General features: G+C 36.4%; 1 protein-coding gene across 1 annotated transcript in view; it reads left to right on the forward strand.

Annotated features, from left to right (window-relative positions):
- The window catches only part of LOC106100333 (protein grainyhead), a gene marked incomplete at its 5' end in the record, with an annotated part of 89,114 nt that overhangs the window by 55,879 nt on the left and 7,604 nt on the right, over positions 1-25,631 (forward strand). The window contains 4 exons of the mRNA XM_013279157.1: positions 4-55; positions 3,371-3,528; positions 10,083-10,245; positions 22,585-22,696. Coding sequence (XP_013134611.1) covers positions 4-55; positions 3,371-3,528; positions 10,083-10,245; positions 22,585-22,696 — 485 coding nt within the window. The remainder of the gene's footprint in view (positions 1-3; positions 56-3,370; positions 3,529-10,082; positions 10,246-22,584; positions 22,697-25,631) is intronic.

Raw genomic sequence — 25,631 nt, forward strand, 5'->3', positions numbered from 1 at the left:
CAGCGGCATCGGCGCAGACGCGGTGACACCGCGCGACCACACCGCTGTGCAGCAGGTCGGTGCGGGCGCGGGCCGCGGGCGGGGGGCTTCACACATACATACCACACACACAAACACTAAACATGCTTACTTGCTTACTTGCGGATATTTTTATGTTATGATTTTTGTCGATTATAGATTTTTAAATCATTTAAAATAAACTACGGGTAGGTACAGAACCGAGTTTATCATACAAACTTGTTTATGCACCTCAAAAGATTAGCAATTACAAATTAGCAGAACTTATCCATCAATCGTAACATTTCGCAAACAAAAGCACGGCCATCGATGAATTTACTACTCCAGAAGCCCACCCTCGCGTACCTTCGTGCTAATTTATATTTCTACTTTGTGTGCTTATTAGGTATTTAAATTTATGTCTGTTCGCATGACTTGTTATGTTTTGAAATTTAAAATATTTGTTTTGATTGTGACTCTTGTCCAGCTAAATGACAAATATAACATAAGACACATGGAACATCAGAGTTTAAGATGATCAATAACTCAGAGGTCAAAGCTATGACTCTTTGTTGTAAAGTAAAGTTTTTAAAATCATCGATGCATAGGGTTAAATGAAGTGTCTCCATAATCGCAGTTCAGCATAACCAATAGAGGACTAACTAGATAAATAGCTAATAAGAAAATTTACGTCTATTCTCAACTAAGAAGAATCTATCGCTGGTAAATGATAACATCATTTTTAACATTTTCGTTCCTAAAGGCAGCATAACAAGCGATAGTATAATTATCGTCAATTATTATATTTGAAACAGTTATAAATTTAACGTAACCGAGATGCCCAATAATTACTTATTTGATTTGTTTTTTCATCCAATATGAACGTATTGTGTCTGATATAAGGAAGTCGAATACGATAATCGAGCTAGGTTTTTGTTTATTTATATGTCAGATAAATTGTTATTCAACAAAGATCCAATTTATTCCATCTCCATCGAAGCATTTATAAAGTCACGACATTGCGACCTTCTGCGAGACATATTTAAAAGCCCCTTCCATTTTACTACATATTTCTGAAGTATCATATTAAAATAACAAATTGGCATGACTATAATCGGGCCGGTAGCTGAGTTATATAGAAGGATTTGCACCTCCAAGGCGCGGCTATCACGAGCCGAGCCTGCCTACAATACTATCTTGTTTGAACATTTATCTTTTGTTCTACTGCCTTAGAATCGACTCTAGTATAATGTTGACATTAACAGATTAGATGAATTAATTAAATTCAAATCATGTCATTTATGATTCTGTTTTGTTTCACGTTTGAAATAAACGTTCACCTGTGATGAATTTCTTTACATATCATATACACGTCTGTGGCGAAATATTCAAGTTCTTTGCCAATTAAAAATAATTTAACATATCGTAAAATTAATGCTAAGTAGTATTATTATGCTTAAAAGTCGTTAAGTTTATTGATATCATTGTGAGTCGATTGTACTAGGAAACGATGACGTAATTATACTAATATTTTAATAATTGTAACCATTATCATAAATTACGTGGTAGTTAAATTTAATATATTGTTACTATGATATGAAAAAAATCCCACGACAGCTCCGGTTTTTTGTTTTTGTTTTAGAGTAATTTTATACAAATATATCAAAACAACAAACAAACCTGTGCCTACCATTCCGTTACTTAAGTTCAGAAAAACAAGTATTTTATTCCTTCCTGCTTCACAACAACCGATATTATTTGAGTTAAACGAGAAATCTTTCGATATACGCATATGTTGTGATTTGTGGAGATTTCTGTTTCAATTTGTTACATATAATGAGACATAATATCTCGAATAGTGGATATATAGAATTTTTGTTAATTACATCAAATAAAATGTTTATTTCATTTTAATTACATTTGACAACACATTGCGTCTTCCCGGAAAATATTATCATTATAAAAGATTCATATTTCACATCTCTCATATATTTAAAAAATACTATACTTTTTAATACAATGCTTAGTATGAAAGAAATATTTTAATTTTGTGTTAAACAATTCACCGGCTTAAAACTATTTATCTATGTAAATATACTTAATTTCTAAACGTTATAAACGGAGTTTTCCTACTTTTAACTCCACCTACGAATATATTTATGTAAGAATCCGCGTGTATAATATAAACGGTAAACACATTTCCACATACATATTCTATCAGATAAGTGATAAACGTTAACCTTTAGGGTTATCAGAAATGCGATCGAGGGGACGAGGATGGAAACTACTGTGAATGATTGAAATTAATCATGCGAGAGAAAAAAAACGACTTGTGTGATACGGCCTCCAACCTGCCATACTGGTTGCTGTTCGGACTTGAGTCTCGTTCATACCTAAATAAAAAATCATTAATGAAAAATTTGTCACGATAGTGTTCGATTAAGTTTGAAGATGTCGTTATGGTAATATTAAAATATTAAAATTTATAATACATATAGCCATTAATAATTTTCATAACTGTTATGACTTATTTTTGCAATTAATTTTTGGAATCGGTTTTTTCGATTTATGTATTGTATAATAACCTTATTAGTGTATTTTTATTCAAAAAAGAAGTAGACGATTCTAAGAAGACATGTGTACCTACACATACCTATTCCAATAAGAAAATTTTACGAGCACTTATTTTGGTTAATGTTGTTAAAAATGTTGCATATGGATTTAATACAAAAAAGTTCACAATAACTAAAGTAACTTGAATGGTGTGTGCTGTACGTTAGAATTTCAGATTTTAAATAAAGGTAAAAGGTATTATTAGAATAAAATAACTATTATACATAAAGAAGAAATTTGGACCTTTACAAAGTAAAATTAGATGTTTGTTTTGAGTAAAATACCTGTAATAAATAAAAACAAAATATATTAAAGATACATAGCTAATATCAACATGCGAATATCACATCAACACGCGATCAAATTGCTCGTGAATTTTTCATAACTTGAATTAATTTAGTAACCAGCTATTTATATCTTACCTTATTCAATCCTAAAACTCATATTGATCTAGCAAACTGAGTACCGAACTGAAAATTGAATTAAAACTATTTAGTACACTAAATCAGAACAGATTTTTTTGAACGGAGATTTTGTAACAGATGTTTATGTTTTGATTTTCAGATTTAATGCTCTATAAGCATTTATTTTTAAATACTTTGGGTGTTTTGGTTCCATATTGGTTTGAATAAACTCTGGTGAAATGTGTATCTACGCGTATAATTGTATCTGCTTGTTACACGCAACATGGATTGTTATAATAAACTAAAGTGTAGTATGTTTACAATTATTTTAATTAGAGAAATGTTATCCCACACAGTCATTCGAGTACACGGTGATCTGCCAGCAGCCGGGCGTGGGTGAGGACGGCCGCGGCACCCCCTCCGCACACCATTCCCCCGCGCAGGCCCCCCGCACGCGCCCCTGGCACGACTTCGGCCGACAAAATGATGCAGACAAGATACAAATCGCCAAACTGTAAGTACTACAAAACTAAACGTCCCTTTTGGATAAATTATTTCAATAACATTCTTTTTCTCATTCTCGCATAAATTACTTACCAATTCGAATTCTTCAAGCCCGTATTTACTCGTAACGTCAACACGTAATCGACTGTGGAATGTTTATATGTTTAAATAATGTTTTAAAATATAAAGTAGAAAGTGGTCTCTATAAATTGTACATTTATTTGCTACCCTTGACATTTACTGCAAATTCATTGATTTCATACATAAAATCGATTAAAGCATGTGTGAATTTACAAGCTATTTTATTAACGAAGGATCGGGTTTGGATTTTCATTTTCGTAGCTACCAAATTACACAAAAGTACATATCGTACCGAGTACCAAGATTCAAAAATAGAATAGTGAATACAGCAAAGCATTCAGCTACTTTCCATTACTAGAATTAAAAGCTTATCGTTCAATGTTTGAATATAAACTTCTTCTAACTTTCCGTTATTCGCCGGCTACATTTAAATATCCACTAAGAAACTTCAACATTATCCATTCGAGTAAATGTGCTTACAGAATCTACCTGTTTTGCCATAAACATAGTGCGTTATTTCCACGCATATTAATGACGGGCGCTACAGTAGGTACACTTACGCTCGCCACTAAGTAATGTGGGGACTAAGTTACTTGCGACGTTAAGAAAAATATTCACTCAAGATATGACAGCGTTAAGACGATTTAAATCAACAATGTTATTAAATTACCCAGAAATGTTTCACTAAATAATTCCTCGTATAATTAATCTAATAATAATTGTTACGCAATGATAAAACTGTTAAATGCCTATAATTATAAATTCTATGAAATTTGTAAGTAACAAAAAATGTTTTAATTATTAACTTATTCTTAAAAACGCGATTGTTAATATAATAAAAAAAATATTATGTTACGTTATTTCTCCATAAAAGGAAACATAAGTCGAATATCATCGTTATTAGTTAAAACATCGAGATGAAAATAAATTCTTCAATTGGTAAGTTGACGGCAGACCGTTAATAAAAATGATTCACGGTCCGCCTGTAAATGGTTAGCGTAAACACCTAAAACAATTTGATTACCGTCGTTCGATACCCGCTGGCTGAGAATAGGAGGAAACTGCCAGCGACCTGAACAAGCTTATTGACCGACCACTTCGCACCTCCAGACTATCTTCGATACGCCGGCCCTTTCTAGGAAAAACATCAGACGAACACACGCAGTGTTACTTAGAATAAAAATACATCAGTTGTAACGATAAAAGTAAATTACATTTACGTTACTAATTTAGAGATATTATCTGTAGCTATCCTATTATAAACTTTAACTTCCATCAGTATTTTTGAATAGCTAAATTACTTCATGTTTCTGCTGGGTTCAGTTTAGTTTGTCTGTTTTCAAAGAACTCCAACCTGTAATTTAAATGACAAAAATAATTATACAATATTTACTTAGTTATTGTAACTTTTTAGTATAATGTTTTCTATGTTACAATTATGCTAGCTGAACTGTACGTATTATGTGTTAATGAAATACTTTGTATGTGGCTGGCGCGTAACAAACGTTACAATTCAATGCATTCTCCGTCAATTATAATCTGTTGCGTTTTAATTAAAACGCTCACGTAAATGATTACACTGACGTGTTAATTAACGCTTATGTATTATGACTTTACTCAGTATTTTGAAAATTTTAATATGAAGATTATTTGGAATTGCTTCTGTGAGTTGTCTATTATTGTTCAATTTTACTATACACAAGATTTTATTGTTTTAATCTTAACAATTTATCGTATAAATAGAATTTGAAATATCTTACATAGCTTGAATCACTCAAACTGTTTAAAAAATGTATATTAAAGCAATAAAAAAAAGAAAATTTTGTATGTAAACTTTTCTTGGATAACTCAACGAGAATTGCAAATTGTTAATGATTCAGTGACATCATTTATGTAAGTCAAATTAACTAAATTCCTTACATATAGTCCAAGATCCCGCAGCAATTTACGGAGGTTCAAAGTCAGGTCATTAACAAGGCAGTCGGCAGTTGGTCAAAGAGTCTGTTTACTGAACAATCAAGTCCAGCATTTACAGCTACTTGATATTGTGTTGTAGCAACAACGTGTAACGGTCCCGGGTGCTAATTTCTATCTCGTGATAATCAAATTCGACGCTTCACAAACATGTCGATATTAAATTGAATAAACAAGAATATTTTTTTTATAACTTAATTATCTATGAAAACAAATAATTAAATTATAAACTTTATTCGTATTCAAAGGACCTTATTTATTGAATTGTTTTTAGATTCTAATATTTAGTTTGTAATATTAACGACTAAAGTATTTATTTACTTACTTAAGTAAACTTTTCCTTAATTTGGATATTTCCTTCATTATTATAAAAGTTTAGAAAATACGTTATATATCATTGTAGGTAAGCGACGTCGCGGTGACACCATTAGTTTAATTTATATTAAAATACACGTTTACTTAGTAGCCTCAGATTATGGGTTTATTATACTGCCTAATGGCGTTAGACATAAATAAATTACTTTGCTTAACAATATGTAAATGTCCGCAGTTAACAATTAAGTATCTTAAAGTAACGATACTTAATGTAATGTGACTAATCGCCAAGTCACATAATGTCATGGCTTAATACTTAACCAAATGCTATACGAACATTTATTTAAAAACAAACTATCAGTTAAAGAATTTCATTAAAAGTGACTACTATTCGTCGTAATATATGTATGATCTTATATTATTTACTACTATTTGCTATTTGCACATTATACCCAAAAATATAAAATATAGTAAATTGTTTATTACATGTACTTTGAGAAAAATAAACGAAGCAGTAAATATTCCACAGTCATACCAACAAGACAATAATACAATTAATTTTGAGTTAATTGCTTCTACATTACAATTAAAATTATTTTTTCACGCTGACATTTAACAGGGGACTAAAAGGTAAGGTAACAACATTGTAGTTACACGAATGCTTTATGTTAGTCTAAAGTTAGACCTTAAGTTAATGTTTATATTGATCATAATTAATTTAGTTGATAATTTTTTTATTTAATTATCAACTTTATGACCGCAGCCACAAAACCTGGCACAACAATTAAAACATTAAATTGAAATATCGTTATACGTTTTTCTTCGAAACTACTTAATAATTAAAATCTATAGAAAAACGTTGCCCGGTAAGATTCCGAGAGAAAGCCGTGTACGAGCAATTTAAGTTCAATTCCTGGATCCGGATTACGCTCTGATTTACCACGTGCGAGTTGGAAAAGAAAAACATCGTGTGCTGATCTAGATTCGAATATAATATACTCGTATATTATATTCATCTTACGAAGTCTATATAGTAACTTACCACTCTGCTTATTCTCCTAAAACAAAGTTACGTAATGAAGAACATGCGTCTTCCGTCTAGAAAGCGTGCAGTAATCATTATTATTTGAACTCATTTGTTTTAATTTGAACCATTAACTTATTTGAAGACTAAATCCCCGTCTTAATTGAATACCGGGATCGTTGGAACAAATCGTTACACGAGCGGCTACGAGCGAGTCAGCGCCTCGGCGGAAGCAGTCGTCAACATGATAAGTGCATTAGCATTATTATCTCGATAATTACTTGCTTGCATTTGGCCCAAATAAACGTGGTCGCTTTTAACTTCTTCGATTACCTTCGATATACGCTCGTTCCACGAACGATTACCAGCACCGAATGTATTCCGACGCCCTCTGGACTGTTTGAACTATTACTTACCGCCCAGTTAAGTAGCTCGGAGTGCTCAAGTAGTCGGTTGCGCGTTCCAATACGACGATGTGTTTGCTCGCCCAATGTTCAACACTGGAATCAGCTTCCTCAAAGTGGTAGCTTAATCAACTAATGTATGCACATTTAGTTACCACAACAAAAAGGCTTCTAATGCGGGGTAATGGGACACATAAAACTCCTATACCGCATCTACAAGGTCAATTAAGTTATCGTGAGCGCTGTCGGGAAGTTTGTTTTAAAAACAAATAAGTACTTGTTGCTTTTTAGGCATAATCTCTGTAGGAAGTATTTTAAATTGTGTCAATTTATATGAATAAAATTGTTTACCTGGTAATATGTAGGAAGTATATTTAGAATTCATTAACCGACTTGTATAAAATAAATTAAGTGTATAACCGTGAGTCGACGGTGTCGGTGGGCGATTAGGATCGTGCGTGATGCGTGCGAGGTGCAGCGTGGCGGGCAATCAGCGTGCCGCCATTACTCCGCGCCGCATAACCGTTCTCATTAACCCGCTACCCGTCTGCTGAGATTGTTTCCAATCCCTGTTTCCTCTAAAAATAATCGTATTGCAACGAAATACACAAATTAGGATAGGGAAAGCGATGTATTCTAAAACATATAACGTATAATCGTAATTTGTAAACGTTTTGCAAGTTATATTAGGATTACGTAAAAGGAGCCGAATTTAATGATCTTAAGATAGTTGTGAGACGGCAGCTTTCGAGATAAGCAGCTATGATTCACAGCATTGTGTCCGTTTGGACATACGTCTCGTCGGAGGCATACAATGGTCCTTCAATTTCCATCAAGCATCGATACGGTGGAGACGAGCTCGACTGCAATTCGCATAAAACGGTATTCTTATTCCAATTTACATTCGTCGCCCGTAATGCCATCGTCAGACCATTCGTACAGACCAGACCTTGACAGACAACACTGATTTATGAAGCTATGTTGTGCCTAATTAAAGTATAATAACTATAAAAGTAAATGTTATGTTAATATTCTTCCGGTTTGTAAAAAAACATAATGAAGTATTTATAAGAAACGAAACTAATTAGGAACTTTTAAAAAAAGTTAAACGTGTTATTATAATATTTTCCTTGAGCTTTTTGAGACATTCGATATTTTGATCTTGTTTTAAAAATTGGTCTAGTTTCTATGTTTTTTCCTCATAAGACAGTTATTTGTAAAAAGGGTTGTTTGGGATAGCGATCGACGTAGCCATGCCATGCGTTTGCAAGAAATAAGAAAGAGCCGTATTTATGCGCATGTAATTTGGCGCGGTAGTCCTCTACGGCCTCGCGGGACTTCGCTTCTTATCGCTGAGAATGTTTTTATTTCGAACACTTTATTGTCGCTGCGTTCCGAAGGCTTTTTGCGCGATCATCAATTTCCGCGCCTCATCGATTGATTTATTCATGAAAGACCCTCGCCTTCACACAGGAAGTGTCTTTTTTGGACGTCGCGTTGCTGAAATTTGTAATGAAGCTCATTCGAAAACAATGCCTTATTTATTATCGAGTACCGAGAATTCATGTAGGTAGTTAAGACGACCAGGTGGTACTTAAAAAAGTCTTATTAAGTGTAATAAAGTTTTAAAAATCATTTGAAAATCCAATATACGCGTTTTATATATTCGCTACAGAGATTTATCAGAAAAAAAAACGATTTACAATCATGTGAGCAGTACAAGTACGTAAAGGAAGAATAACATCCAAAATAACAATGGCTGCCTACGTCACCGATGGAAATTACGTTTGGAATAAGTTAGAGAGAATCAGATAGGCGAGTGCTGCAGCGACCGATCCGTCAATGTCGGCCCGAGTTTGCATTACACGGCTTTTATCTGCGCGCGCTCGCTTTAAATCGCAAACATCAGCGGGATTGTTTACCAAATTGTTTTCAATAAGCTTTAAGTAATGGTGTAACCGCAAGTCGAGAGTTGCGCCGACGCGGCTGGCTATCTGCATACCGCGGCGAGATTTATTAGCAGATTAGGCGTTCTTTAACGATTTATAGCTTTTTATCGCGTTACATAAGTAAGGCGTGTTACAATGAAGCGGGCAGATAATGATGTCGTCGTTTCCTAGTTTAATGTTCTTTGTGCGAATGTCGCGTGGGCCCGCGACGCGACGCGACACGCCAAGCGACACGACAAGCGGCGCGGCCGCGGCTGGCGCGCGCGCCCTCACGTAACGAGCTGCGGCACGCGATCGCCACTAAATTAGCGGGTTTTTCTTCCGCCGATCCCACGCGCAGGAAATCGCGAGAAAACGCAGTTTTTCATTTCTCTATGCGAACTGGATCTCCACGCCTTTATGTAACGACACCGCAGCCCGCTAACCCGCGCCCCCGCGCCCCCCTTGACCCCTGCGGGCTAGCGGCCAGACCGACTTGCCGTACAATTAAGATTTCCACTTTTTGCTTACTTTTATTGCTTCACTTCATGGAAACTTTATTGTCGTGAACATGTATCCGTTGATATGTATCTTACAGAAGAAATCGCACTTTTTCTAAATGTCTCTCACTCAAACCAGCTCTCGGCTTATTTTATATTCCAACAAATGGTTACTGCAACGACTTACCTACTGCGATACTTCGTAATGTGCAACATTTGAGATTTATCTCGATCCGTAGTATGTACGGAGCGACGTATGTATGCGTTAACGCGATCGCTTATCGTTATCATAATAAATGTCGTGTTGACTGTCGACTTATTTGTGTCCATTTCCATAGGTTTTCTCCGTACGGATTCAAATACCACCTCGAGACGGCCAGCAGTAGTTCCCAGCGACGCGAAGACGATCGCATTACCTACATCAACAAAGGCCAGTTCTACGGCATCACGCTTGAGTACGTCCACGACCCAGACAAGCCCCTTAAAAACCAAACAGTTAAGGTAAGTTACATTTTTAATCGACTTGACCGGCCATAATTATTCACACATTATGTACAATAAAATATTTGACAGCACTTCTTTAGTATTAATCGTGTAGCAGAATTTAATAAGCCAATAAATTAAGATTTACAAAAATAAGAATCTATGCTTGTCAAAAGAAATTTTGATCACGTAATAAATTACATAGAAGATATGTAAGTAATAAATATGTTTTGATTAGTTGGAAAAGGAAACTCATTTAATTTATTTCAAATCTAAGATTGTACAGTTAATGAAGCAGTTAACTGGACCTGTTCGGTTATTTCTCTAGCAACAACCAGTTTAGGAATTAAGTCATTAAACGCAATATCACTTATTTCTAATTAATATGTAATTACATATTTAATATGCTAGATTAAAGAAAATCCTCATTGTGATTAATTCTAACTGATTTGTGAAATCTTTTCGTTTAATGGAAGTACGTTATATTTTCAAAAGCCAAACATTTTTGTGCTATTCGAAAGTTTCAACATTGCTCAAAGAAAAGACATCAACGAGACTACTCATTAAGTCATCGCGAGTGGAGGGACTTTGTCGTTATTTGATTACTGAGTCCCTTAGCGAAGCGATGGCCGGATGTTTACCTCTCTTAGACGATAGAAAGCCTAACAGACTATTTGAGGCACGGGCCGTCATTAAATAACTACGATGCGCCGCTGAACGACTCTATTTAAATTGTGTAATATACGTTCTTATTGTGTTAACTTTGATGATTTAATGATGAAACTATTTTTATTACTTACTATTTGGTTTAGTGCTAAGATTTTTATATACGCAAAGGTTTGGGTATGTGATTAAGATAAAAAATAAATAAATATCTTTTTGTTAATAATAGAAATAAACGTGTAATTGTTCCTAATAAATAATTAATGTTAATATTTAAAAATTCCAAGAGAATAGTGAGTGATTAGTAATTGCAACCTTTACTTGGAATATGAGAATGCATTCAATTATGATGTATTTTCACAGTTTATCTAAACGTATTAGTTAAAATCCCCATATACAAGACATTAAATAGGTAATCTATGTAAATGTATTGACTCATTTGTTTGAACACCAATCTTATACAAAAATGACTCTGCTATTGCTGTACAATGTACAAGAAATAAAAAAAAAAAACATTGTCAGCGCATAACTCTACGATGCGACACTAACAAAGTGGTGTCGCCAGATCCCGGTGTGAAAGCGAGGGTCCCGACCGCAGTCGCGGCTCGGTTTCACTGCTCCCGGTTGCATTACGTGTTCGCCTTCTACGACTCACTTTCATAACCACTTATTTTTTGCATAGTTTTATTTGTTCGTAATTCTGTGAAACTAAATATGACAATATTATTGCTACAAATAGGACTTAAGTATTTCCACTATCTAAGAAGACAATTAATACTTTTAGCATATGTCTAGGTAATCAGTTAAAAAACAATTTACAAAATTGATATAAGATTTTTCGCAAATATCGAAGAAAATTAATAAATATGAAACTATTAATTTGACAAATATTTAACAAGCGAATAATTAAGCAGTCATAAAACAATCTAGCATCGCGTGAGAATAACCAGTTTTTGTTTGGAATTATTAATATGAAAAAATAGTGACCAAGAAAAAGTGATGTATTCTGTTTACCTACAATTTTCTCATATAAATGGGTAATCCCCATAAAGAATTTCCCGACATTTCCTTTGAAATGACATAATAACTAGAATAACGGGGTTAAACGTCTTATTTCTTACTTGTTTTGAACAATTAAACTAGAAAATCCGGACTACACACTCTAATACTAATTGCTGTTAATTTACCCCAACACTATTGTATGAAGACGTATCTTCCGTTCCCATCATTACAAGGGATAGCATAACAATGCAGGTAAGCGAACACAAATATGTAATTAATACTTAGATCGATCGTAAACAATATGCGTCATGAAATATTCCGCAATAATTGAATTTTCCTTCGTTTTTCTTGCGACGTGTATCGTATTCGAGCGCACTTTATCTCGATTCAATGGAGTTAGATCGGAATAATCAGAGATACAATGCGACATACGTTTGAAGTTATTATTAAGGCAGCAAGTGGGCCGCGCGTCCGGCGCATTCAATAACGACTCGGATAGATACACGCCGCTTATCTCGCCGCAATCGAGTGCGCATTGTATGGCCGCGCCCGATAATTAAGACGACGGTTTTGACATTCGCCATATAGGAACACAATGACCGCCCCGGGAGCGCGCCGCCTCGGCCCAGGCTCGCCTCGCCTCGCCTCGGATAATATCGCTCCCTGAAACAATAACCTCGCCGCATTATGATAAAATAATTTCAATGCGCCAAACATCATGTTTCCTTAACGAGCAACTTTTTGCCTTTTCGAACATAATGTCAATACTCGTACTTGTATCCGAGCAACATTGAGATTATTAAAGGTTGTTCTTTAAGAAGTTTTAACAATACAAATATTGCAGTTATTTTGTAATGCTATTATTTTTGGTTATATTAATATTTCTATATCTATGCCTGCATCTAGAATAGATAACACGAGATGATAAGGTCTAAATAGCGTTGTATAACTATTATAAAGTAGCGTTATGGTGGGAAAAGTATGACATAGAATACTGTATTTATTTACAATAAGAACTTTTATTTAAATTTGTTTATTACCACCGCATATGCAAATCTTCTGGTGTTATAGAATATGATATAAAAACATTTACAAAAAACGCGGTAGAATAATTTTATGATGTTTATCTGTAGATATCTAAAGATAAAAGTAATAAAAATGAGGTGGCTAAGCTTCCTTGGCATATTATGAGATTATAATAATTTTTGTAATCATTATTAGCTTCTTAATTAACTAAGTTTGTTTACGGGAATAAAGATAATTTTATGAGTAATGATTATTATCGACATTCAATATCCCATGTATTGAATGTCAATTATGATCATTAGTTATTGCCGTGGCTGACAATTTAAATTCACACGCGATGCGAATGTTTCGCGTGTCCGTGAGCTGTTAGGAGGTACAAGAAAATTCGGTAAAAAGAGAGATTTGGGCGCACGGAGCGTGAGTGGCGAGGCTGTAATTACGGCCGGCACCGCCCCGCCCCGCCGCGGCGCAGCTTTGCCCACCACCGCCGATATCATCGGACAGATTTACTCCGAATGAACCTTACGGCGACCTGTGTACGAGGTTTTGCACCTAATTAAAGGTACCACGTCGCAAGTACAATCGGCCCACCTCGTCCTTACTTTTCGCACGCCACGTCTGCCATTTACATTTGAATGAACATGATAAATATAATTTTAAAATGTTCTCCGAGAACATCTAAGGATGAAAAAATACTTTATGTGCTTTGGTACGAAAGAAAATCGATCAATCACAGAATATGAGTGCAATTAATCACCTCGCTAGTGAACGCGACGTACGTGATGTTTGATATTCTCGTCATTTTAAGGGTGCATTATAATGATTGCTAAAAAAATGTTGGTTTTGCACATTTATTGTTGTATTTTCAATTCAAATCAAATCATTATAGTTAGTGTGACAATGTCTTATCTCTCAAAATTATGTGTTTATAAAAAAATATGTATCTTTACAGACTTAATATTAATGTCATTGTTTTAAATTTTAATTTTCTTTCAACTTTTTTAAGCACGCAATATATTAAACGTTTTTATGACAAACTGACACTGGGTCGATGAAGTCGAGTAGAAGATCGTTATCTATTTGCAATATGTAATTTACATACGAATGATATTTAATACCTTTTAAGCGGCCGTAATAAACTTCCGCTTATCGTTTTATTCTCGAGCGCGATTGAACCGCGTCTCGCATGTCCGCGGCGACACGGCGCGGCAGCCGGGGCGCGGCGGTGGCGGCGTGGCGCTGCTGTTCATTGAGAGCGCTTTTTGCTCTATTTCTTGTCGATGCGCCGACATCATTGTGCTCACTTTCGTAGCAACGGAAACTCGCGTAACGAGCAGCGCCGTTGTATTCTTTTCTTTTTGCAATATTTAACGATTTTAATGATTGCTCCGGTTTGCCTTTTTAAGGCGTTCGTTAATGATGCCTTTTACACTCGACATGTTATGCTCGATGAGGGATTATAACGGTCGGCATTCGGAGCGCTCGGCTCCCGCCGCGCCCATTCTGCGGACGTCGTCGTCGCCGTGCCGCACACTGAAGGGCTGTCATATGAGACAGATCGAATAATTCTCACAGGGCGCATTGACGTGTAATGAAATTTTATATCCGACGCTAACAGAAAGAGTTCTTTAATGTATGAACCTATAACAAAAAATGTGAAATTTGCATATGTTCGTTTGATATTTGGAAGATGCCAGTCATGGTCTCGATCAATCACGCGTTGAGATCTCAATTTAGCGTGCACCCCTGTCACGGCCGCGAGCCGCACCCCGCACCCCGCACCGCTCCTTGCCAGTCCTTCCGACAGAAAAACGTTAATGATTATAAATTGCACTGATTATGCACCGACACATAGTCCATGGTACTGCACTTTCATTTAGTCACTTAAATAAACGATTTCATTCTTTGCTTAATCGAAAGTAATCAATAAAGCGGTTTTGTATATTTGCAACATTAATTCGCAAATCTTTTAAATGTCTGAATTGATAGAGTTTGTAACGTGTTTAAATTGATTAGTCGTTACAGACGTCTAGTAAAAAATAATATTTGGAATTTAGCCGTTTTTTTATTACATCTTAATTTTACTGAAACGACCTTGAATAATTTGCTCTTATGAACTTAGGCTTCGGTACGTGTTTTTCCATTTAGCAAATGTAAATAAACATGAGCCGTAATTGGCTTTAAACAGTGATTTATTGAGTGGTCAACATATGTAAATGGCGGACAGTGTTACAAAAATCTTACTATAACTTTATCGGCTCACCTAAAGTTATTTATCACTGCCGCCTCGCGTTAATATAATGTACTTTTTATGGCTTTCCTTATTTTTTGAAAGTAATTTATGTGAATTTAATGTAATTGCTTTTTTGGCAGTTTTGTTTTTCGTTATAAAATATTATCTTATAGCAATCTGTCTGCGAAGATGACAGAAAAAACACAATTATCTCAGGGCGCGGTATTCCGTTAAGCGTGGAAATTAAAGTACATTTTTGATCTTATCGCAATTGCAAACGCACGGAAGTTCAAATTAATAAAAAAATAAATGTTACAAGATTTTGTAAAAGAAATTAGCAAATCCGATCACTAGAGTTAACATGTTTGTCCTAAAACACTCTAAGTGTATTATGAAATAGCAGTTTTATAGTTCCGTTGTTTACATCGTGAAGCATATCTAGTGTAAAGTCACGCATGCGATTCGCCGGCGCGTAAACATTTCATGTTCAGCTTCAGGCGCACGTAATTACATTCGATAACTGTTACGTTACTTATTACACGTTATTCGGTAATCTTCACGCAACTATGCATATCGTTACAATCTTTACATTTACATTTACAATCGTTACAATAAAAAAAATGTTTACTTTGTTATTGAATTAAATTTGTTTCATTTTTAACATTCTATTTAAAGATATTAATATTATAGACAAAATCAATGTAAAGTAAATAATTTTTAAATCTAGAAATTTATTTCCAAATATAAGATAACCACATGTAAAAAATATAAAGGTGAAAGTAATGTACGCGCGAAATAAATCATACTGCATAGTTATTTACATATCATTAAAAGATATAATGTAATACGTATCTAAAAGAAATGAATCAACCGTATTTCAGGTCGCTAAATGAAAGGCTGAGCTTAAATAAACTTTCACTTAGTCTAAATCTATAGTTTGAATGACAGCCGTGCTGTCGCTGCTCGTAGCCGGAGCGCGTTGCGTAATGCGGGGTTCGTCATTGTTTCGATATTGGAAGTGTCACAGCGCGCGTATTTAGCGTCACTCCGAGATAGCATCGGGGCCAGCGTGAGGCTGTAATCAGCGGCATTAGGAGATATAAGGTTCGGTTTCGCAACGCACACCCGCCCCGCCACTCCGCGCCGCGTCGTGGTTATCTTAATGCCGAACCAAAATAATCGTAATGATTGAACGATCCAATTGTTCCATATTCGCAATAAGCAAATCACTTTTGTTACTTATTGTCTATTAATCATTATATCTTTTGCACCCGTATCAAGCTCTTATGTCAAATAGACTAATGTGATAAAGAAGTCAAACGTTTAAATTACTAATCCTTATGTAATGTACACTTTATGAAACTTTCGAGCTTTTACAAATTTCTTAGATCTTTATATAAATCATGAAATGTATATAAGTGTATTCCATGCTGGGTTGTTTGTTGTTTAAAAACTTCATGTTTTGGTAACATAATATTATAAAACGGACAAAATGCCACACGTAGTGTTTGCCGTCGATGGCCGCCGCGGCAGCTTTATCGGTCGCACTCTAAGCTGTAGGTCCGAGTAGGACGTCTTGCGTATCACATCTCGCCCGAAGCCCTGCGTACAATCCGACATTTCCTTTCGACATTTGAGCAGATTAGTGTTACGACGCGACTTTGGATTTTAATCCGACGCCGGACGGATCGCGGGAACTGCTCCGATTTAATCGAGGTTTAGCGGTAACTGGCTACTCCATTAGTGTTTTAATTCCATAGACAATGTTATATATCCAAAGAGCATATCCATTAGATAAAATTTGCTTGTAGAAAATGTAAATGTAAGTAAAGCTTTAATACTTGATATGTGTTTATTAAATGCCACGACAAACAATTACGAAGTGCTATTGTTTATGCTAAAGTAGATGTTATTGATTCTTAAAATAAATTAAGAAATATTGTGTAATGGAATGTTAATAATTAGATATTGTTTACTCAGATTTATTCATCTAAAATACAACATTAAGACAAGGTACAGATTTCCGTTGAAAGGTAAAAAATAAAGTAAAACAAGGATAATGACTATTTATTAATAAGTAATAGTAGGTCTAAGATATGTGCAAGGATATAAGTAATATTGGGTCTTGGACATTGCGCTTTGAATAAGAAACGAAGGGTGTACGCCGGATGCTCGGGGAGGCGGGACGAGGAGGAGGGGGGGGGCGAGGGCAATTTGTCGGCGACGGAAGCTCCTCATCTCTAGCAATCTTGAGCTCTGCCCTGCGGCGTTCCAAACTATTGCGTTGGGCACATCCACATTATGTTGTGCTGTTTAACATTCATTTCTTTTAATAATAGTTTCTTTGATGTACTTCAAGTTATTAGATATACGGTTTTTCTTTTCATCTATATAGATATCTATACTAATATTTTAAAGTGGAAAGATTTGTATTTTGTAATTTTGCATGTATTTGATTCATAGTTTCAAAATTTTAATAATACTTTCAACATTAGAAAAGGCTGTGTTTTGTTTTACTTTTAAAGTTTAACGCGGGCAAAGTCACGAACAACAGCTAGTTAATAGATTTGATGAGATAATCGGTATGAATATTGTACAATATGACATATAAAAACAAGGTATTACACTGAAGAGTTAGTAACACTTTCTTTCACAATGAGTGCATAGTTGCCAAGCAACAAGTGGCTGCATGTTTGAATAAATTATTGAAATTACTTAATGAACTTTAATCCGGTTTTCATCAGGTTTCATAAATTCAATAAATAAAAAGTTGTATCGACTGTGACTTTGTAAAGTTGGAAAAAGATAGTAATTCAAATACTTATCTTTTCTAGTTGTTGTTTTGTTAACATCTCACTGATCTGGTAAATAGTTATTTTACGTCGGTAAGCGTCAAGTCTGATGTTCAACATATTTATTTTAGCAAGCAGCAGCTAGCAATAAACATTTAATTGTGAATCAATATTTAATAATTTACGTCATCGTCAAACACAAGGAGCGTCAATGTAATCCCCACTTGTGTTACTCGAGCTCGAGCGCGACTTCTTTTATTTACGAGCCGAGAGCGGCCATTGATAAATCTCGTTTGATGCGAAATAAATGCCGAGACGTATTCTAGGAGCGAACGCACGGCGGCTACACCCACAGTTCCGCTCAGAATTTATGTCGAAACCGACATTCACCGCGGAGAACATTCGCAGCAAATAACCGGGGCGTTAAAACAACTAGCAAAACTGGCGCACTTAACAAACAGACGTATCCGTATCAGATATAGCATATCGCGACGCCGAGACATTACTTCTGCTCTATCGATAAAGCTCAGCTGTAAGTGGAATAGTTTCGCGGGGCGGTAAACATAAATAATTGTCATAAAGGCGATAGGGTCTGATGGATGACCGCCGCGGCCGAGCCCGCGCTAACGAGGAGTCGGGCAAAAAGCTCGGCTGGAGGGAAGCGTGTGCACTGATCATCTCCTGCATAACAATATTACTTAACATGCTACGTGCGGTGGTCGAGGAACAGATGATGCGAGCAAATATAACGCGTTCCGCTACTTACTGCCACGCACTACTTGTAACGCTCCATGCTCGTATGCGTAACAGATAATGTTTTAAGTTTATTCAATTTGATAATGTAACATACCGGTTAGGGTAATTTTAATGCCATTCATCTGTGAATTAGGAGTTTTTTGCGTTGAAAACATCTTTTTACACGAAATAATTTTCACAGTGTAGTTGTATGGTAAGATATATTTTTAAGCTAGTCTAGTTTATTTATAACTGTGTAAATTGTGAACGAAGATTTATTCTTCTTTTACTTCTTTTTTAACAAATTACAAAGTTTTAAATTATTACGAGGTTATTTCTTCGATTTCCCATACATGTGGTTTTAATTGGAGACATGTTTCAAGTACTTACCCAGAATATATTTATTTCATAAGATAAATGAAGGCCACTTGAGGGCCAGTTGCTGCATTAAAAAAATACCCCAAATACGTGAAGTGAGCAAAATTAGCTCTATAAAGATTTACTTGGTGCAATTTAAAAAGTTGTAAGACGACTTCTTGACTTTCTTATAGGTACATTTCTTAAGTATTCTTAGCGACACCAAAGAGAAATTGCGCCGCGAACAGAAACAAAGTGGGTACAAGCGCGGCCACGAGTTTTAATTAGAACATTTATCTGGAATGAGATCAATAACTGCCTTCGTGTGAAACGAAATGATCATTTCCTTTATATCTGCCTGTACGCTTTATGAATATTAAATGAAATATAATTGATCACGTATCTGGGCGAAGTTATTTCTTTTTAAATAATTTTCCAGGCCTTACTGTCGTTTTTTTTTTTTACATTTTATTATCATCGCCGACATTATTTTAATTAAACTGACAGTATTTTATAGCGGATATTACTTTACATTTTCTGTTAAATAGAATTTCCAATAGATAACAACTAATGTTAAGATAACAACTGTTTATTAGCGTCTAATGACCCAGAAGAAGTTGTCTACACATTATTTGTCAGATGTCGATAAGCTTATGTAGTCGGTCACATTTTTGTGTTTCAGAATCAACATCGTTAAATTGATACTTTATTAGATCATATTTTAAACGGTTCAGATGTTCTAAACAGAAGTCGCGTTATCTCCCTCTGTCAATGTCAGGAAGTTTTTGTTATCAGAAACATATTTACACTCACTCCTGATTAACGATACGTCTCGAGATGTCTCGCGTAAGCCGAAGATAACAATCGACTTGTGTATTATGCATGAAATATGCAACTTGTGGTTATTTATTCAAATAGAGTGATGAAATGAAGGCGGCTGTGCGGCTGTGCGGCGAGCGCAGCACAGCGTCGAGCCGCGCGCCTCACACACGCGGAGAGAAAGCGTGTTTAATCAGATAACTAAGATTGTCAACCGAGTCCGGGCTCCTGAAATCGGGTCGAATGTCGATACACTCGATTAATTAATTGACGGTCCGAAAAGTTGGAGGTAACTGGTTCGAGAACGCAAAACTCTTGCGAAACATACAGCTACTTCCACGTACTGAACATACTATGTTATATGCAATTAATTGTAATTGTCTGTATACGAATTTGTTTACGTTACATCCTCCTGCATGTGTCCGAAGTAACTATTAACTTTTGAAACGCTGATTGAGTTTATTTAATAACATTTAAATGATTAAGTTGTCCAAATACGAGTAATAAAGTTCTAAATTCCGAAAAGGCTTTTTTCACTTTTAAAGCAATTTAATCTAAATTATTATATTTCGCAAGATCTTACAACCTAACAAAAGATGACTTCTAGCCTATCAAAGGAAACCGGACATATACAATTTATGAATTGAATAAAATATCAATTAGGATAAATACATACATACATACATTTAAGGAATCGATTAAATAAATAAATCGATGACACATCGTTGAACACCACCAAAACATTTGACGGCAGTCGGAAACATTAGTTTGACCATCAAGGATACGACCGACCTTTACAATGTCTAATTAATTAACTTATATGAATATTGTTATATTTGCTGTTTGTTAACCAATGGACGTGTACGATACGTCTAATGAGAATGGGGACTGTTAGTTGTAAGAAAATGTAACACGGCTATTATCAGGGTCCGTTAGTCAATCAAATCAAATTTATTATTTTAAACACCTATCATTATCGCCACAATAATAGTCGGCACTGATAACATTTCAATAAGTAATAAACTAAACGAGAAACATTAATTCGATAAAACTGAGACTTGTCTATGACACGTTGCGTAATTCAGTCATTTAAGCCCCAGTTATAATTCCGTGTCTCTGTCAAACAACAATAGCGACATTGTTCGGTGCCAATTGTTACTATAAAATAGGTATTAAGTTACGTAAACTATTACAACTAGACGGAGTTAGACCTTAAATTACCCGGTAGACCTCATGAATCATTAATATCAACAGCCAAATTGTACTACGGCTTAGTAGCTGAATTAGATATAACAAATACCGACATAAATAAATGAGTGCCATAAAAATGTCAAAAACTAATAAACCTCGTTTTGGTGGCATATGACTACAGATAAGATATGACCTACCATCTAATGCTTGTTTACAGTTACGCATGCATTATGTATTTACCTATGAATTTGGGGAATTCTAATAAAGCAGAAAATGCTTATATTTAGTAACGGCGACTATGTGAAGTAGAGGCGGACTGCACCGTTACAATTTTATACGCGAGCTATCTATTAGTATGCATGATTCCGTTCAGTTTACGCCCGATGTCCGGAGAAAGCCGCCGTCCCGTTTATAGAAGAGCGAGGCTATTCGCCGACGCGAATTACTCATAAATACGTCGATTCACAATAAAACATTGTTTTTATTGCGCGTCGCCAATACCGTAACCGAGGTCCTTGCCGTATTTAATTGCGATCCGCGCGCGATAACATCGCCGTTATGGTATCGAGCGTTTTATCTTCGTAGACTTTAAGCTCTCCGAGAATACACGATGCGTAGGAACAAGTTACGAAAACTTCTTAATACAATGCAACTACAATTATTCTTAAAAAACTAATTTATTCATGGCATGTCGTGGTACGTGACCGCACGCACCGAAATTGGAAATGAAAAAGACATAAAATTCGAAACTTATCCGATATCTTAATAAAACAAAACGACTTGGATCACGTGACTGTTAAGTAAAAAGTAAATACTGCTGGACTGTAAATATGTAAACGCTATTTAAATTTAAATAAATAATAAAATGAAAGAAAATGTAGACAGTCTGTACTGCAATACTGTACTGTACTATTTTTGTATTATCTTCAAATTATAAAGATACGAGTACTTTAAAAGAATGGGTTTCAAAGGTCGATCGGGCGCGGCCGGGCGCACTCGCCTCGACGATCGACGATCGGCGATCCATCAATCAGAGGCGACGATCGGTGCTTTCTCGTCGTTAGCCCTATATGGCCCGGTCTGGCACCACGCCTGGCGCAACTCACTTCTTTTTCACTTCATTTTCTAACCCGTTCATAGAAATCGTCTAGCGACATATTTCACTTACACAACGTGACGGAAATGAGCGGCCGCACGTCCGACTATTGTGAAGGGCATTCAAATGAAATTTGGAATTAAGATGCCCATCTTGAAGATGTAATCGTATTCGTTTAACTTAATAACTGAGAAATGCTGCAGGTAATCGCGGCCAGTTTGTTCGCGAAATGCTCACGGCATCGCTCGCCTTTGCTTATGTCATTAAAGCTGGCGATAAATTAAATGGAGCCATACCTTTATATAGGCGTTTCTAATGAGTATTATCGCGATGGTGTACATTTATACGGTTTATTTATATTTAATATCTTGCGATGCACACAACTTGTACGATTTATAGGTAATCTTGTTAATGTAATTAGCTAATATTGTATTTTGTTTCAGAGCGTGGTAATGCTGATGTTCAGAGAAGAGAAGTCCCCCGAAGACGAGATCAAAGCGTGGCAGTTTTGGCACGGCAGGCAGCATTCAGTGAAACAACGAATACTTGACGCCGGTGAGTGGAAACGATCAATTGACGATGTTTTTTTTTACAAAATAAACGCCATGTTGCGTGCCGAGTCATAATTATAATACAAATTAGTAATTTAAAATCACAATGACTCCTTACATTTTCCGCGAGCGTACGACTGGCGGACGGTAGCTCATACGGAGACCGAGACACGATATTTACCGCACAAAAACATGATCGGTCGTGCTCGAGGCGACACAGAAACATGGCGGTGAAGATTTGCGTGCGGAGAGGGCCAGGGCGAGGGCGAGGGCGGCGCACGCAGCACCTAATTACCGTGCTGCAGGCAGAGGAGACACGCCGCGCGCCCCGTTGCCCACCATTATGTGTCGTTAGGACATTTGCATAAATAACGCGCATCGTCCGCTGCCCACACTGCCCGGCGAACCTATCAATCGGCCCGTCTAAAAATAAACATTGTGGCGCCGCCGCCTAGCCTCATCCCTACCCGCCGCCCGCCGCCCGTCGCTCGCCGCCTGGCACTGCCGCCTCATGTTACCTACGCTCGTAATGACACATTCCGTCTCAACTAAATTAGTTATATAAAACAGAATGTTACGTTTCCACGAGGCGAGGTTAAGTAAAACGATATAATAAAGATATCCGACACGAGCTCTATGAACGCGACGGCCGACTAACAGGAAATCATAAAAATTCGTGAGAAACTTCCATCTCGGAGAAGCAGTAAACACCTGCCCCGTATCAACGCATCCATTTTGTTAAGTCCCTATATAAACACAGTCGATAGCTTGATCGCATGATATAGTCACTTGTCTAAAATGAACGTTGAAAATATAAGCAAGCATACGATATAGTCGCAAGCGGACATAATTACCGCGATGATATCGGGGAGCCGTTCATTAGCATGTTAATTGCGCGATGAGCCCCCGCCCGCGTCCCCACCCCACCCCGCCCTGGCCCGCGTCCGCGCCTCGCACCTCCGCCGACCTGCGAGAGTTATCGTCGCTGATAATGGTGCTGCCGTGACGTTCTCAAGCGTTTCGATAGCCGTCGAACAATGTTGATAAAATAAACGGCTGTTTTTATACAAATTCAATTCGATGCGTTTGAATGTAAAGACTATCTGAGTCTATTAGCACGGGTAAAATTAAATGTGAATTCGTTTTATTGCCACGCCGAAGAATCGACCGAATAGAGGATTGCGTCATCGACATCGCCGGAATGCTTGCTTATTAATCGGCCACCTCGGCGCGAGTAAACAGCGCTGATATATGACACTTTACACATTCTAACATTACTTAACTTAAGCTCGAAGCATTTGTAATGAGTGACGCTGCGGCCGCAAGCGCTGCCTATAAATTTAATCTCAAGGAAAATAAAAACATGGAAGCCATTAATTCGCGCGGCCAGGCCAAGTTTAATGTCAAGGTTTTTACCTTATCTCGATGTTAGTCAAATTTTGTGTTTTTTTACTCTGTTGGTGTTATTATACAAAATGAAATAATATCTAAGCACAACCGAATTTTGTCGGTTAAGACCATTTAAGGCAAAAACAAATGGGTTAATATAAATGTGGGTGTCAGAGAGATATGTCACTGTCCGGTTACTAACGATATTTATGTATACTGGAAACTGTACGAGAGTGTGTGTAGTGTGTAGTGTAGAGTATGTGTATTGGTTCGATTTACAACCCTTAATTTATTTAATGCTTACGTAGAGAAAATGCAAGATATTTCGTCTTTATTGTATTAACTCCTTGATGAAAATCGAACAAGTAAAAAATATGTTTTGAACGAACTTGGAAGGAGCGTCAAGGGCGACATCGGACACCTGTGCGCGGCGTGTGAGAGGCTGGGGGGAGTTGGGGGAGACAGGGCTCACCGCGGCAACGAGGGGCTGCAACGCACCGCGCGCCAGCACAATACCTTCTCCGGTTACCTGCATGTCTTGTTGTTGCGTTGCGTGTCCACTGCCCGTTGCAGCATCGCTTCTTCACTTCCACTGTTATGCCTTTAGACAGTTTTGCTCGTCCCACGCTCGGCTGAGCCGACACGACGCAGCCGCTGTTCCCTTTTAAAACAAACACCAACACTGCGAGGAAATTTACGCCGCCGCCAAAATGAGATAGCGTTACGCTCAATAATATACCTGTACTATATAAACTTTATACTCGTAATTAACATGAAGTAAATTATGCGAATACTTTAAGAATAAATAATTTAACGTATTACACAATATACTTAGCTTACTTCGCGTTATAAGGTTGATATTACTATAGATTGAAACAAATTTAAATTATTTCGTTACCTAGTTCCATAATGAAAAACATATTTTCTTGTATACGTTCTTTATTCCTACTTCTCTTAACTTACTTCTTTTATTAGATGTTTGTAATTTCTACAGAGGTTTTGCTATTTATGTCCCACTGCAGGTGACAGGCGAAAGTAAGACCTTTACGATTACATTTGCACTTAATAAACTTATATATATTTGCATTGAGACAGCATCCCGCGTACACCGGATGCCGTGACCCAGCGGGTTAACGTTATTAACAGACACATCTAATTATACAGGGTTCATTGAATTCAAAGTAAATAAGCCCATAAACCTACTTATATCAAGTTACATTAATATTACCTTACATACGTGTTTTCTATACTTTTTTCTTTTTTTTTTTAAATCGAAACGTACAATATGAAAATAAATGTAATGAAAATTGAAAGGTTGCCTAGAACAAGATTAGTTCAAAATTGTACTACTAAAAAGTAACAATTACAATGGAATGAGTGGGTGTTAGTTTGCGCCAAATAACAAGAACACTAGTTTGTCTCGTAAATTTGTTAAAGCCAGTCAAACAATAAGGCAAGATGAGGGCGGGCGGCGGTATACCGCGGCTCATAAACACGTCAGCGGGCGCGCGCCCGCACAGCTTGCGGCCCCGCTGATAGGGCGGCCCACG

The sequence above is a fragment of the Papilio polytes genome, unplaced genomic scaffold, assembly GCF_000836215.1.
Source record: "Papilio polytes unplaced genomic scaffold, Ppol_1.0 DF824047.1, whole genome shotgun sequence".
In the NCBI taxonomy this organism is placed as follows: Eukaryota; Metazoa; Arthropoda; class Insecta; order Lepidoptera; family Papilionidae; genus Papilio; species Papilio polytes.